The sequence below is a fragment of the Primulina eburnea genome, chromosome 15, assembly GCF_022965805.1.
Source record: "Primulina eburnea isolate SZY01 chromosome 15, ASM2296580v1, whole genome shotgun sequence".
NCBI lineage: Eukaryota > Viridiplantae > Streptophyta > Magnoliopsida > Lamiales > Gesneriaceae > Primulina > Primulina eburnea.
In genome coordinates, this window is record NC_133115.1 from 30,985,582 (window position 1) to 31,002,598 (window position 17,017).

At 33.7% G+C, this 17,017-nt stretch overlaps 1 protein-coding gene and 1 pseudogene across 1 annotated transcript; both read left to right on the forward strand.

Moving 5' to 3' along the window:
* On the forward strand, positions 1-3,217 carry LOC140813574 (zinc finger CCCH domain-containing protein 1-like; annotated as a pseudogene).
* A 10,884-nt stretch (positions 3,218-14,101) lies between these two features.
* Positions 14,102-15,124, forward strand: LOC140813575 (transcription factor TRY-like). The gene is made up of 3 exons (XM_073172146.1): positions 14,102-14,271; positions 14,404-14,491; positions 14,834-15,124. Exons 1-3 carry the CDS (start codon positions 14,211-14,213, stop codon positions 14,958-14,960), a joined length of 276 nt encoding a protein of 91 aa, XP_073028247.1. The 5' UTR covers positions 14,102-14,210; the 3' UTR covers positions 14,961-15,124.
* The last annotated feature ends 1,893 nt before the right edge of the window (positions 15,125-17,017 follow it).

Sequence of the window (17,017 nt, forward strand, 5' to 3'; positions counted from 1 at the left end):
GCAAAACTCCAAAGTCAAAACCATAAAAGGAGGTGCTTACCCCGCCACGGTTTAAGAGGTGCTTACCCCGCCACGGTTTCGTCGGTAACGGCCATCTGCACCACCTATTTTACGCTCGTGTGAGGAATCCAATCGGCATACCCGCTAGATAAAGTCTCAATGGCGGACCAGGACGAGACTCCTCCGCAGCCTCAACAATCGGACCAAGGTTTGAACGTTGGCCTTTTTTCATCCCTAAGAAGTATAAATTTTCCAGGAGACTCCATTTCAATAGCAAACCAGTGCAGAAAATTGCGATTTCTTATGATTTCGTTTCTATTTTCTAGGGTTCAAAACATAGTCGCGATTCCCCTGTCGCATTTGATATTGTATATCGATATTATTTGTTTTTGTACCTCATAAAATAGTGGTTTATTGAGTGTGGAGGACTATATTCGTGCGTTAGTAAAGCCCGCGGAAAATGCCAGAATTGTGGAGACATAGTATCGAATTACCAATTTATAACTGCTCAAAATATAGAGAGATTAAGTTTATTTGCCATACGATGAACCTATGAGAGCTAGTGATAGAGCAGAGACTTAAGAGCGTCATTATTGGATCAGAGAACCAATTTGTTTTATACCGGTTATGCTTGCAATGGAAGTTATTTTCTTGATTAGACAAACGATAGATAAATACAGAGAGCAACAGAAGATGAGAAGAACTTACATGTGGTGTTTATCGATTTAGAGAAAGCATATGATAGAGTGCCTCGAGAACTAATTTAGTGGGTACTTAGGAGGAAGCATGTGCTTCAATTCAATGCTGCATCGAGGTCATTAATGATATGTATGAAGGTGCCGTAACTAATGTTGAGTCTGTTGGAGGGATGTCAAGTGAATTTCTTGGCGGTAGGACTTCATCTAGGACCGGCTTTAAGCTCTCACCTATTTGCTTTGGTTGTGGATGAGCTGACTGGACATATTAAAGATGAGGTATCTTGATGTATGTTGTTTCCAATTGATATTGTCTTGAAAGACGAAACTAAATAAGGTGTAAATAAAAGATTAGATTGATGGTGTTAAGCTCTTGAGAATAAAAGTATTAGAATTAATCGCTCAAAAGTGGAATTTAGCTTATAACTTTGGTCCTGAATCTAGATGAATGGATAGCCCAATTGAGATTGAAGGTCGAGAAGTCTGATCGTGTGAAGCTTTTCGTTATTTTTGACCTATTATCCAAAAGACTGGGGATATTAGGGGTAATATAGACCAGAGGATTAAAGCATCATGAATGAAATAGAGGATGACATCGGGAATCTTATGCGATAGAAGGATGCCTGTGAGATTAGAAGGAAAATGTTATAAGACTATTCGGCGTGTTGGGTCACTACAAGACTACATATGCATAAGATAGGGTAGCAAAGATGCATTGTTAAGATGGATGTGGCAAAACATGCAAGGATAGAATTAGGAGTGAAATGATTATGAGCTATTTAGTTGTAGCCTCTATAGAGGATAAGATAAGAGAGAGAGGTCTAACATGATTTGGTCATGTGAAGAGGAAACCAAACACGACCTCAATCCGACATATCTTAGATTGACAGATTGATGGAAGGAGATGAAAGAAGGGCAGACCATTGAAAACTTAGATAAAGATGGTTAAGGAGTATATCTTATATCTTGGTTTAAAAAATGACATGTAAGAAAGTTTCTTAGTTTGGAGAACTAATATCTATATAGCCTACCTCGCAACTAGCGAGGATATGTTATCATGATGATGATGATCTAAAAGACTGTTAGTGTAAGCAAATACGTTTTGTTTGTGTTCTTGATTCTTTGTCTGTCTATGGATGAACTCATATGCTATGATTAGTTTTATGATGGAAACTATAATTAGTTTTTGTGCTGCTGTAACTTATTTTCTACAGAGTTCCGTCTGAGTTTTTTAAGAATTCTGTCCACTGTTGAGTAATCAGCAATTTTCAGCTTGAATTTTCCATTCTTTGACTAACGTGACGATCCGTTTTCCCCCTTTTACTTAATCTTTCGTCATGTTTGCAAGTTTTTGTGGTTTCCTTGATTTGAGTTTCTGAATTTGCGCATATGCATTCCATATCATTTGTTGCTAATACTCTTCAATGTATTTTTGTCTTGACTTGTGGTTTCTAATATTTATCCATACACCTTTGTTATTCCATTAGTTAAATTTGGAACACATTCTGCAGTCTGCAATTTCTTCAGGAAGACATCAAGAGGAAGAACAGTAGGAAAAGAACTACTGTGGAAGAGGAAGAGGAGGGAGATGAAGATTCTAGAATCGACAAGTCGGTGCTTTTCAATAAGAAGAAGCAAATTGTGTCTGACAACAAGCTACACTTCTCCAGTGGACCCACCAAGCGATCTTTAACCTCAGAGGATGAGGTTGAAAAGAAAAAAACAACAGTTTTTGAATTTGAGTCCTCAAATGAAATACAGATTCATAATGATAGTAGAGCAAGTGAGCAACATCCACCTTGGAAACAGAGACCGAATTCTCAAGAGATGCTCGGGCAATCAGAGAGAGGGTTTTGAAGCAAGCTGCAGAGGCTTTGAAAGGGAATAACAAGAGTGATAGTGGTGAAAAGTTATATAAAGGCATATATGGGTACACAGATTATAAGGCTGGGTTCCGGAGGGAGCAAACGGTAGCCAGTGAGAAAGCTGGTGGATCTCATAGACCTCTGAGAGCGTCCGCCCACGTAAGAGTTTCTGCAAGGTTTGACTACCAACCGGACATTTGCAAGGATTATAAAGAGACTGGTTATTGTGGGTATGGAGATTCATGTAAGTTTATGCATGATCGAGGTGACTACAAGTCAGGTTGGCAGCTTGAGAAGGAGTGGGATGAAAGGAGAAGGCAAGGGCCAAAAAATTGACCATGGGACTGAGGGATGATGAAGATGATGAGAGGGGTCCAGAGATAAGTGATGAAGAAGATGAAAATTCGCTACCTTTTGCATGTTTCATTTGCAGAGAACCTTTTGTAGATCCTGTTATGACAAAGTGCAAGCATTATTTTTGCGAGCATTTTGCTTTGAAGATACTGTTATTTCACTTGCACTATTTTTGCCAATTTCCTGAAATTTTTACGGAGTTGAAAATTATGCATCGTTGTGGGGTAGCACCCATGCCATTAAATCTCTGCTTTTGTCAATTGGTTGATATTAACTGTAATATAGTATAAACTCATTTTTCGATTTCCATTTGCATCTGTGATTTTCGTACTTCCTAAAACCCAAATCAGCATGTGACTTTTCTCCTTGGTGCAATGTGTCGCTGATCTTGAACCCTTTAAAAATTTCTATTCACCTCGTTCACAACTGATCTTGGACCCTTCAGAATATGTGTTCACCTACTTCAATCTATTATGCCATTTCTTCCCTTTAACAACCCCTCTGGTGTACCCAGGTGGATGGGTGGTTGACTCAGATAATGCAATCTGCTAGGCGCTAGCATATTCAATATGGATCTTGCTAATTAAGATGTTTTTTCTTTGATTCACAGCATCATGCAAGAAATAAGAAATGCTTCGTGTGCAACCAGTCAACAAATGGCATATTCAATACTGCCTTTGAGATACACAAAAGAATGGCCGCTGAGAAGAAATGATGGTCTAACCTGAATCATAAAATTTCATTTCATGAGAAAGGCCTATATTACGTATTGCTAATGCACATATTATGTTTGGGAGAATCTCTTTCTGTAACACGTTCCCAGTTTTCATACACACATTAATATGTTCTCAGTTTCTAATCCATTTAGTAAACGATCCTGTAAGGATGAATACAGTAGTAGAAATGAATGGGGATGTGGAGTCTGGTTTTGGAGGTATATCTGTTGGGATGATGTGTAGTCGAAATCAGGAGCTTATCATTTTTATGTTATCTATTGGTTGGAAATTAATCTATCATTTTTCTTTGTTGCTTTTATGGACGGGTGTTATGTTCATTGTTAGTATATTCATTATGAATGTGGTGCTTGTTTTAAACAAATCAAGTATATTATCATGACTTGTGATGAAAATCAATCGGCATTGCTGTTGTTAACAGTTGTACCTTTTTTTGCTGTAGAATGTCTAATTTTATTTACAAGATGAAAAAACGAATTTTCCATATCACCATCAGAGCCTATACATACGTAATCAACTAGAAAGACCCTCGAATGATCGTCATTTCCTTTTAGAAACTTCTTGTCTGTCACCCGTATTACATATACAACTCCATACTTGTGATTATTTTTAGGTCAGGCGGCCATGGTTGGTACCTTTCTTGCTTTTTAGGCTACCAGCTGTGGTTGTTGTCTTTTAACTTCGTTCTGTTCCTTAAAAGATTGAATAGTTGTGAAAATAAGTCTGGGAGAATTGCATGAGAAATCCTCTGTCAATGCCCGTGGTTCTCATTCAGACATAGTTCGTCCAGGATTTTGTCGGCTACAGAAGATAGTGGTTCTCATTCAGACATAGTTCGTCCAGGATTTTGTCGGCTACAGAAGATAATGATGATCCGAAGGCGACCACTGGAAGAAGTGCAGATGACTTAACTTTCTTTCTTGTAGCAGAATCAAGTGGATTGCTGAAGCAACACTAGTACACTACCCCCTAATAAGTGGCTCGCGATCAAAACTTTTCTTTATCTTCTGTATGGTTTAGATGCTGTTTTATCTTGAGTTGTAATACATTCATTTCATAAGCTTCATATTTTCCTCTATGAACTAGCACATAATTTGAGTTCTCCTTTTATGGGTTTTAGAGAATGTCATGTCAGGATTAGATACAAAGCTGAGATTTGACTGCCAGGAGGCCAATGAGTCTAATCCCCGCAATACATTGGTAATATTTATAATTTGTTATATGACACATCTCCCAAGTCGCTGCAATTCTTTCATAAATTCATCTCTCTTACAAAATTCTAGTTCGCGTCAGATCATTTGTCTAAAGTTTACTGGTAAAGAATGTAGAGGCAGCAAGTTCAAGCGCTCGAATTATCACAAATGAATGATCACATGATCAGGAATGGAGGGATTGAGTGCCTCTGCTGGTTCTGCCTTTTTTTTCCAGCAAACAGGTGACCTAGTCTAGGCCATGTCTTTTCGAATCCACGGTTTGCATGTTTACGTTACAAATTGACTATCAATAAAATATTTTGTTAATAAGGTCACTCAACTCATGTAGGGTTGATGTAGTGGATCAACGGTCGGTTAGTTGGATTCCTCACTGGTGATCAAGGGAGCTAGCAGTTGGTTCTCAAGGTTACCTGGTGGCTGGTATAAAAGAGAGTTAGCACAGCTCGTAAGAGACACACAGTACACAAGAATGGTAGATGATTTGGGAAGCTCATTGATCTCCACTTTACTTTTGAAGGCAATAGACAAAAAGATTCAAGAGTATGTATTGCTTTTTCTTTTTCTTTTTTTTTTAAGAAACACCTCCAAATTGTGGAAGGTGGTTTGACATATTTCTACATGTATACATATAAATAAGTGCATATGGACATAACACCTGAAGGATAAGTGAGACTTTATCAAAATCTCCTCTCAAGATTATGCAAATAGTAACATAAAACCATGAAAATTAGAGTAGCAGCAGAAAGCTAACACTGAAATTTCTAGATGGTAAAAAAATAAAAAAAATAACGTCAACACTGAAGATGAGCAAATACATCGGCCGTCATGTAGATGCCCAAAAATATTATCAGCGAAGTCTAGGAGCAAGCAGAATCATAGGAGTCTATGTGTCTAGGGATGTAACGAACCAAACCGAGCAAAACATTAAGAGGCCCGAGCTTGATTCGTTTAAGATATATACAAGCTCGACTCGAGCACAAGTGAAGCTCGTCTCTTTTTAAAATTATTAAACTCGTGAATAGCTCAAATTTGATTCGTTAATAGTTCGTATATCATGTTTAACGAGTCTGCCCTGTTCGAATTGTTATGCTTACTCATTTTCGAGCTCGTTTTTAGCTCGTTAAGCATACAACAGAGCTCAAATTCGAGCTTATTAGAGATAGAAGCGAGCTCGAACATACAATAAAATGTGTTTATATGTGTATAATAAAAATGCTAAACTAAGACAGAAAAAGCGTAAATTCATTCGTAAATTATCAAAAACGACAAATCTAACAATTAAGAAAACATAAACGAGCCACATAAATGAACATGTTCACAAACAGTAAACGAGCAGAGCTCGCGAACATGTCCCCGAGTCTATAAACGAGCATGTTCGCATGCTCACGAGTCGAATATAGTTAAGTTCGAGCTCGGCTCGATAAAATTGTCGGGCTCGAGACGGCTCGATAAGATTAACAAACAATATCAACGAGTTTTTTACCAAGTCATGCTCCGAATAGCTTGCGAGCAATTTGGTTAGTTTACATCGCTAACTGTGTTTGTGTGTCCACTTCTGAATCGAAAAAGTCTATGAATTGTATGGAAGCTATAAAAAAGTATTGTTGCAATCAGGATTTAACTATACAATCGCATATGTCCACTCCACACTCCTGTACACTAGATCAGAAAAACAAGAGTGAATCTAATTATATTGTGTTGTATTGAAAACTTTCCGATTTAATAACATCGGTCAGCCTGTGGATGAAGATCAAACGATCGAACCAGGGGCATATCCTAATTTGCCTCCAGCTCAACAGTTTCGTTTGCGGTAAAATTTTATTATTGGAGAAGACTGGTATTTTATAATGATGTGATGATTATTGCCAAAAGTTTTTTCTTCCTTTTACAAGAGATCAATTGAATTATAAATTTATATATTCATTCATAGTTTTCTATGTTTATATATACTTCAATTGTGTTTTTTGGTTCTGGAATATGTTTCATATTGCTTTTCTATGTTTACATATGTCCTTTGAGACAAAGTTTGCCAACCAGTTTCTAAACTTCTGGTTATGCACTTGGATTGAACCACGTAAAACTCGTGTGGTTCTGATTCTGTGATTCTTGTTCATGCGATTCCTTTCTGCACTTTGATCGTGAACAATTATACACTGAACCTTGAATTTTTTTTTTAAAAAAATGTATATATCTTGAATTCTTTTCTTGCCACATACATCTTGAATAATTGGCACAAAATATTTGTGTTGCATCCTTCTGTAATTCATCACATATTTGGAATATATGTTTTGTTTTTTAGGCATGTGTGTGGGGACTGAGTGCTGGTCTGTTGGCACGGCTATTATTTAAGATACATTCACCTAATGTGGGGACTGTGGACAGTATTGGCTCTGTCGTACACAAGTATTTTTCTGGGAAAATATTTTATTTTTCACCAATCCTTTACTTTTATTAATGCATTTTCAAAAAAATAAAAAGGAATGAACAGACTCCTGAGGCCTAAGCAACATGCATGAACAAATTAAGAAAGTCTTTGTAAATGATTAAAAAAGAATTATCATGGACTTTTCATTCACAAATTTACAAAACTTTGTAACTAATAACTTTTTCTTCAAGTATATGCAAGCACTATCAGATAATAGGATAGTGTGTTCATGACATTTACGAGAAATCACGAAGAAGCTAAATCAAAGTAAAAAAGTTGATTCGAAGTTCACCGATGAAAGTAGACTCTTGTTTGGATACCGACCGGCCGCCACTTGGATGTCCGGCGGAGTCCATTTCATTCATGATGTAATCAATCAATTTTGTTGTGATATTTTTTGATTAGATTATTTTTAAAACTAAATAATGAGTTTAAAAAATAGATTATAAATTAAGATAGGCTAGTTTTACCTTATTTTCCGATGTCATATGTCCTTCCCATCTGTCTTTTCTGTTAAAAACACCTTATTTTTTTACACTAATTTCTCGTCCCCTTTCACACCTGGGTTTGTAGCACTGCACTGACTTATTGGTGACATAGATTATTATAGTCGAAATATGGGGGAATCTATATATATTAAAGTGGGCTACACCAACCTCCTTCCTTATCCAAATTTCCAACACCTTGCCACGTCCAATTATTGTTCTCTAGCGAATTTATCCTTAGCCAAATATCTGACACTTTTCTTTTTTCCCCACGTTCAATTATTGTTGTGCTAGTTGGCTCTGTGTCGTTGAAGGGTGGGTGCCCAAACCAACTGCAAAGAATCAGTGCTCCTCGCCTCACACTTCGCTCACTGTTGGTGGATCGGATTTGCATAATTAAAACTAGTAAAATATGTACACGGATGACGAATTACGTGTGTCATTGTATTAAATATTTTGGTGTACTCTAAGATAGTTACTATAAAGATCTCACATTTAATAATACAGTAAGTACATATTTATTAGGATGAAGATTCCCCACGCTTCTCTTTTTCCCAAAATGAAACATATTTGATCAAAATGACCACCTCCACTCACTGAAGAAATTATATATCTATATATATATATATATATATATATATATATATATATATATATATATATATATATATATATATATATATTCAACGTGTTTTCTTTTTAATAAAAAAAAGTTTGTGTGTGTGTAAGGATCTTACATAACCAGGTTAAACCGGTTTCAGATTGTTGTAGGATAATGGAATTGTAATCCAAACCAAAATCGGAATCCTAGTTGAACCGAATAGGGAGATATTGGAATCGAATTGAAATAATTTTTTTATCAGATTCAAGTGGATGAGATTAATATGCTTTTTAAGGAACACGAACCGATTCATTATTAATGTCAGATTTTGGTACAAATTTAAGTGGTTGATACATTCGGAAATATTCGGGTCCAATAAGTTTCCCTACCTGTGGGCTGTGGTTGGCTGGCCACTTATTTGAATTATAAAGAAATCCCACCCTACTGACACCTTTCTACTTTTCCCCACCAAATCCATACTGATTCAATATATGTGTTCTTCACCCCAGTAGTTGGATGAGATTTCCCTTGGCTAGCTAGTGAGAAAAACCTATATTTCATTCTTACCGTTGAAATATTTTATATTTGTAATCTTGATTTTGATATTAAAAAATTTATTATTTTATTTCTAACGAGCTTATCTAGTGCGTCGAATTGATCATTTCTCGAGCCTAAACTGAAGCTAACAAAGACGCCAAATGATTTCCAAAAGTAAACCAGTCCAAACTGAGTTTATCAGACCAGTTCAGAGCATCGGTTGTAACTGATCAATTTGCATATCACAACTAGAATATCAAATGGAATCCACTTGAGTACAAATATACAAGGTACAAGCTACAAGCTATTTCTCAGAAGAATGTACAATAATGGACGTTGTAGCAGAACTAAAAAAGAAAAGCTTTCAGAACAGTTGTCGGAATGAAGAGACATTTCATAAGGAAGCACATGCAAATACAACGGACATTATTATCGAGTCCTCGTGTACAGTCAGCTAAGCGACTATAAATACCAGATCAAGACCATTGAAAAGCAAGCAGAATTACAACAAAATACTAGTGTGTGAAGAAACAGAGGGCACGCTCATTTCATCTCAGCTTACTAGAAGCAGTTAGCCCAATTGTGTGAGAACAACCTCATGTTGTATTGATTAGATCAGTTATCATACTTTCACACACAATCACTCATATATACAGAGAGTTGAGCTTATTGTTTAGCTAAGTCAGTCTTCATATGAAGACATTAAACATTATGTTTGTAGTCTTGACATAAGAGACGTTAAACATTGTGCGGATTATCAGGTACTACCTGCAATATTGAGTGCTAGGAATTTTAGTTGGGTGCTGCCCTTCTGGAGTATGTTTGTACAAGATGTTGTATAAATCAAAGTGTTATAGTGGATCCTACCTAAGGTGGTAGAAGTGGTGACATATGAGCAATTGAAGTATCCAAACATCCATAAACATATATTGTGTCTTTAACTGTTTAATTATTGTTTTAAAACTAATTTGATCAATTCAGTTCTTCCCATAACTGGACTGATACAAGCCATAACTGATTTCTCTTATTTCAGTTATTCAGTTTACACAAGCAAAAGATTTAAATTGTTTATTTTTCTTAACGAATGATTATTTCGAGTGTTTTCCGCTTGTTTAAATACCACACTCTATTTAATTCATCGGTGTATTCATTCTTATAACACACGCTATGGCAGCTTATGAAGAATATTGTGTTTGAAGCATCTTCAAAGATATCAAAACCGATCTTTCACTTACAATACCAAATAATCACTCGGATTAGATAACATGGTGATTAGCTAATAAGGGTGGGCATAAAACCCGAAAAACCGATAAAACCGACCGAACCGAATAATTCGGTTTAAATGGTTTGGTTTTTCGGTCGGTTATGGTTTTAAAATTTATGAACTTCGGTTTTTCGGTTCGGTTTTAATCCCCAAAAAAACCGAAAAATCGAACCGGCCATATTATTGTTAAATATAAGATTTTTATGTATAATGTGCCATATTATTGTTGAGTATAAGACTTTTATGTATAATGAGCCTATTAAGATTTAGAAACTTAATATCATTAACCCTCAATTTTTCAATCCGATCGTTTTCTCTTCTTAATCACCACTCATCAGTCGACGTTTTCTATTTTTATTTTCGGTATATATTTCTTTAATATTTTCATAAGATTATTTGTGTTCCATCGAGCTGGTTGACACATTGTTATCATTCTTATTACTGAATATTCCGTTGGATTCATGCATTAATCGTGTTTACATCGTTAATTAGTTATATATTGTTATTATATTCGTATGACATGTTTGTACACAAAACATGTTATATATATATATATATATATATATATATATATATATATATATATATATATATATATATATATATATATATATATATATAAAAGATTAAATCTCACAAATTAAATATTTAAAAAATACTATGATTTAGATTTTAAAGGCATAAAGTGACATATAATTTTATTTCTCAACAAATTTTAGCAAACCATATATAACCGGCCGTATAAACCGAACCATATTACAAAAAAACCGAACCGAACCGTAATAAAATGGTTTGGTTTTGGACTAGAGATATTCAAAATCAAAAACCGAAAAACCGAACCATTGTAGAGTAAAACCGGATCAAACCAACCGTTGCACACCCTTATTAGCTAATCAAAAAAAATTATTGGATCGTCTCATAAGTCGATTTTATTATACAGACCTCGGGTATGATCAAATATATAAAAATATATTAACTTTTAAGTCAAAATATTATTTTTTATTATACAAATAGATGTACTGATCGTCTACTTCCTATTGCGGCGCAATGCAAGTAAATTATTGTTTATTCTCGAGTCTTTTATATATCCAATCTCATCCATACATCACTCACACCTTTGTGGTCATGCAGGATAATTGATGAGATGTGATGTGATTAACGTTTCAGACATTTTAAATGAGAAACTCCATCAACGTCGTTTTCCGCTAGAAAATTCATGATAACCTTTAAAATCCGTTGGCTCAAGGAGTCCAAAACACTACGTTTCTGCAATCACTTGTTCTTTCCTCGCTTATCTGTTCAAGTACCAATTATCTATCGACACATTTCGAATCTCATTGTATTTGGATGTTGTGTTCGTCATGTTCAATCTAAATATTTTCATCTTAAAATTATTAATCCTCGCCACTTAATTTACTCTACTCTGTCAAGCTCAAAAATTCTATTCAACAAACTTTTGGGTATTATCATCGATGGAAAAAATCCGATTTTAAGTATTTTTGTCTACTCATAAGAAGTCGAAAATTTGTTGATCAATCAATACTTTTGGCCATGGCGGACATTTTGGTTTACCGATCAAGATTTTGATGGCGATGTCGCGTTGAGATTTGGATGATCTGTCGTGGGATCAATTACAAAACATAGTGTTTGTGCATATTTTACATATGATTTTACGGACCACTTGAGATAATTAATGGATGATATTATGTAAAATATAAACGACACATGGTACTGTGTGTAATCCCTACAAAAAAAATGGATCCAAATCCGCTGTGTGGCAATATTATCGAAAATTTCCTTGGCGTCGTTTCGATATACAATATTATTCAAATCTAATAAACTTAATTTGATCTCTTAATCCAAAAAAAAAAATCCTACACTGATATATTGAATTAATAATATAAATGATAATGAAATAGATCAGATAATTTATAACAAATTGGAGATAAATATGCTTATCAAATCAAAATGTATATAACGCGTATGTATATTTTATATATTATACTTGTCAACGAGACATACATGTCTGTGTAACACAATTGTGGTAGAAGTATATTGTTTTTCCATTTTCTCTTTAATATCAAATATTATTTATATCAAAATATTTTCATTTTAAAATTAAAATATTAATTTCATTAATGAAAAAACAGTTGTCATTTAAGAAATTAAGGGGACACCGGATATACTATACTAAAGGATATTTTATGCAATTTTAAATTATATCATGATCTCAAAGATTATTATAAAGTGTTGAGCTATTATAATGTGGTAAAGAAATAAAAATATTTATATTTGAGTTATACAGACAACTTTATCTTGATGTACTTATTTGTAAAACAATTATATATAAAGACAGGGTCGTGCTTATTAGGAGGCAAATGAGTCCAACGACTCAGGTCCATCTCTTTTTTGGGGTCCAAATTTTTTTTAAAAAAATATTATATATAATACTAGTTATTAGATAGCCCAAAACCAAATATTTATTAAATGTAATTTGCTTAGCATGTTATCGATTTATTCCTCAATCTTCTCCAATATCATCTGCAGACAAGCCTTAATCGACTCCAATCGTTGCGTCGTCTCTATGTTTGATTGAAAGACCCGTGAGGAGCTGTAAGTCTATTTTCTTGTATTTGCTTTGTTCGAGCTTCTAGTTTTTTATTGTAGTTTTTTTACTTTCTTCGGGGCTTTATGTGGTATCTATAATCTACGTTTTTTGACTGAAATTTTGGTAGATTTAATGCTTATCCGGCTTTCAAATGCTCAGATTACTTATAAAATTTTGTTGATTGTCCCGGTCACAGTAGCAAGTGTAGAGCGAAGTTTCTCAAAGATAAAGCTCATCAAAACTTTTCTTCGATCAACCATTTCACGAGAAATATTGAATGGATTGGGTATGTTATCGATTGAGAAATAAATTACTGAACAACTTGATTAGTTTTTTTAGCTCTAAAACTGTTAGACGAGTTGTTTTTTAGTGATCATTTTGGACATGTTTGATATTTTTATTCCTTTAGTTTTTTATATTGTCTTTGACGTATTGATTTAATTTGAAAAATTGCTAGTGGAACGCAAAAAAATATGAACACATATTATGATTCGGATGTCTCTTTTTAAAAGCTAGACTCAGGCCCATATTGTTAGGATCGGCCCTGTATAAAGATATCGACTAGAAATGCACACAACGTTTGTAACCGACATGGTTGTACTGTAATAAACTAGGTTCTAAAAAGCGTGAAGTGTCTTGAAATGATGATATCGAGCTCCAAGCTTTTCAAGTTTAAGCGAGATTAGCACAAGTTTAAGCGTGAAAAATTGTTTTTTATCTTTAGTGTAATTGTAATTATCTCAAATAAATAAATAAATAAAATAATACATAATATGATAAATTTGAGTCTGATGCATTAATTATCATATTTATAAAAGCATAAAAATCTCAAAATTACAATCTTTATTTGTTTTTGCAACTAGATCAAGCTAAAAAACGTTAAATATTTGTCAAATTATTATCAGACACGCTTAATCATAATTAAAATTAAAAAATAAACATCTAAATTATAAACCTAATTTATTATTTTAAAATAAAAAAACATACTTTCAAAATAAAAAATTTAAAAATAAACATATGCGATTAAGCTTAAACACACTTAATTAAACACCTTAATTACACTTAATTTGATCAAAATACAGTGTGACCTCGTTTTTCTTCGAAACAGAGCGTTTTTTCGAGTTTCAAGCTTAAGCATGCTTAAGCGCTCAAGCGAGCTTTTTAAAATACTGGTAATAAATATCATATCCATTTGAGTGGATATCATATAATTATGATTCAAAAACACAGCATGCAATTTGTTTGGTAGGACCATAGGTTACGTTCCCTAATCCAAATGCTTTTTTAAAAAATAATTTAATTTTATCTGATGAATTCTACATATCCATTTCATTATATAGTTAGTAATTCTTGCCATATGCAGAAAATTTACCTTAAAAGATATCCCAATTGCAAGAATTCCCATTTTTCTATAATATCCTGACAATCATGGATAAGTACAAACAAAAGCAACCCAAGATTCAAAATTGTAGGCTCAAATCTTCTGAAGGTTCTTCTTCACACACTTTACAAAAATTTCCAACTCTTTTTTTCTTCTTTTTTGTAATGTAATTCTCTATTATACACGATACTGATTGGCATATGTATGTGTCTGCGTGTGTGTATCTATGTACACACACAGAGGTGAGCAGTATCGAGTGGGAATTCATAGACATGACTGAGCAAGAAGAAGACATCATTTCAAGAATGTATCGGCTCGTGGGAGAGAGGTAGGAACAGTGGAAGTTCAACTTATTCCCGGGATTTATGAACTTATAATTGGAGATCGATCAGCTGTTTGGTCTGAAATAAGTGTTCTATGTTTTCTTAATCTTTCGTTATTTTTGAACTTGCGCTGCAACTGTTCTCATCATTTGAGGTGATTTTCATTGTTCATCAGCAGGAAGCAAACATGAAAAATCCAAGAAAGAAACTTTGTCCGTTTATCACGGGAGTTTTTTTGACTCCGCTACTTGTTAATTGTTTTACCTTTTCTCTAATTTTTTTTTTGTTCACTTTTCTTTGTAATCTTGAGTCCTACGAGTGGAGACTTGAACTTGAAAAATTTTCAGGTGGGATTTGATCGCCGGAAGAGTCCCGGATCGGAAACCAGAGGAGATCGAAAGGTTTTGGCTGATGAGAAACAGCGACAGTTTTAAAAACAAAAGGATACAACAAAAGAGCAAAGAGATTTCTTGATTTGTGTCTACAATTTTATTTAACCCGCCATTATCCACTCTCCCTGTTATAGAAGGGGTGGTGGTTGCTTCTTTGTGGGCTCTAGATTATTGATTATGAGCATCTTCCCTTGCTAAATCCATTGAACTTTGCATTATGTATAAATATTTGTAAACAATTTTTATTAGAGTAAACTTATGACTTAGACTGTATTGACTCTTATGTAAAAATAATTTTTATTTTAATAATATTTAATTATTTTAATCTAAATTCTGACATGTATTTTATATTTTTATGTATGCAAGTTGTATAGTATAGAATCTTTGAATATGCCAAAAGGTATCATGAGTTCTGATTTTCAATTGAAGATCTTGAAAATCATTAGAAAGTGTATCGTATATTCTAAACAGGTTTTCAGTCGAGTCAACCGCATAGAATCAGGATAAAAGTCAATGAGCTTGAGACTAACATCTGATAAGTAAACGTCATGTTTCATTAATAAGAACATATAGATGTCAATCATGCAGATAAGTGATCATTTGATAATGCATCAAGCAATCCTCTCTTTGACTATCTAAGTGGTTATCATTTATCGAGTATGATAGTCTGTGGTTTATGATTGTACACCATTAGTTCTTCGACCCGGGACAACGTAGAGGTTCTACATACTAGCATGTATTTTGATCAGTTTACTCGCTCCATTGAGGGTCACCAGTGGCGAGGTTGAGTGTAGTTTCGAAATACGTAAGAGCAAATGCATTGTAGTTGGAGATTCATTGTTTGCTTACGGGTGAAGATATCTTTATGTGATTTGATGAATTAATATTACAAAGAGTAGTTGCACATATGATGTCACTATTATTAGCCAAATATATATCACATCGTTATCAAATTCATTTGGAATTCTCGATATGCTAATTGTTGCAGATTCGATTGGATATATGAGTTAAGAAGACCGTACTGTACGCTAATCATAACTTAAGATTCTTGCAAGCACTATCAGTGATACATAGGGGATCATATTGTAATGCTACTAGACGTTCTTATCATGATCCGATTTGTGCAATCAGACTTCAGTTATGACATTCTTGATCAAAGTGTTGATGAAAAGAATGAGAATAATTAGTGTAAACCCCAATAAGAATAAAAGTTGTTTTGAATCAGATGAAGTTCTGAACCAACGACTAGATATATCCTTAAATCATTGAGGGTCACACAAGCATTGGATTTTGTGTTCTCATTGATATAGTCAAATTCAAAGAGTTGAATTTGACGACTGTAATTTGATTGAGATCAAACAGATTACTTATAAATGAGTTTATAAGTGGATTCTATGTATTGGAAGTTGAGTAAGTTTAACAGCTAATTAAGCAATGAGAGTAGAAATGTCTATTTTGGTTAAGGAGTTTACAACAATGACATCTACCAAAATAGATCACTGGAAATTTTGATCTTCGAAATTTTCAATATTCATTATATGAACAAGAATTATACCATTTGTACATCGGTACTGTTTAATCGTCGATCGTAGTTATAATGAGTTTAGAATTATTTATTTAATAAATTAAAAATCTACTAGTTAAATAATATCAATAGTGATGGCTACAATACATACATGATTCTCATTGAATATTCTAAAAGGTCTATAATTGATTAATTTATTAACATTAATCAAGGTCTTCAATCGTGTATCTGATTAGACAATCAAATGAACGTCAAAACTTAAATTTTTAAATTTTTGATGCGCTTTAAGTACGAGAAAATGCTACACTAGCAGTTTTATCTAAATTGGTAAATGATTTAAGATATATGTAATGAATAGATCTATTATGAAACGATCTTACGAATCTTTAATTTTGTTAATATTTACAATAATATTTCTGACATAAAAATTAATTTTTTTAATAGATGATCTAAATAAAATATATATCTCATAAAATAAATTAAAATTTACTATTTGAAATCGTCACATCGATGATACTAAATCATTGATCTGGATCATGATGTCACCAACCATGATGAGCCAAAAGGTTGGTCACTTGGTCATAAAGCCATGGACTTGGGCTTGTGGTTCGTGA

Coding starts and splice junctions, on each gene's coding strand:
- LOC140813575 (XM_073172146.1), top strand. CDS start 14,211: ATGGATAAGTACAAACAAAAGCAACCCAAGATTCAAAATTGTAGGCTC. Junction 14,272..14,403: donor TAGGCTCAAATCTTCTGAAG/GTTCTTCTTCAC, acceptor GTACACACACAG/AGGTGAGCAGTATCGAGTGG. Junction 14,492..14,833: donor TATCGGCTCGTGGGAGAGAG/GTAGGAACAGTG, acceptor AAAAATTTTCAG/GTGGGATTTGATCGCCGGAA.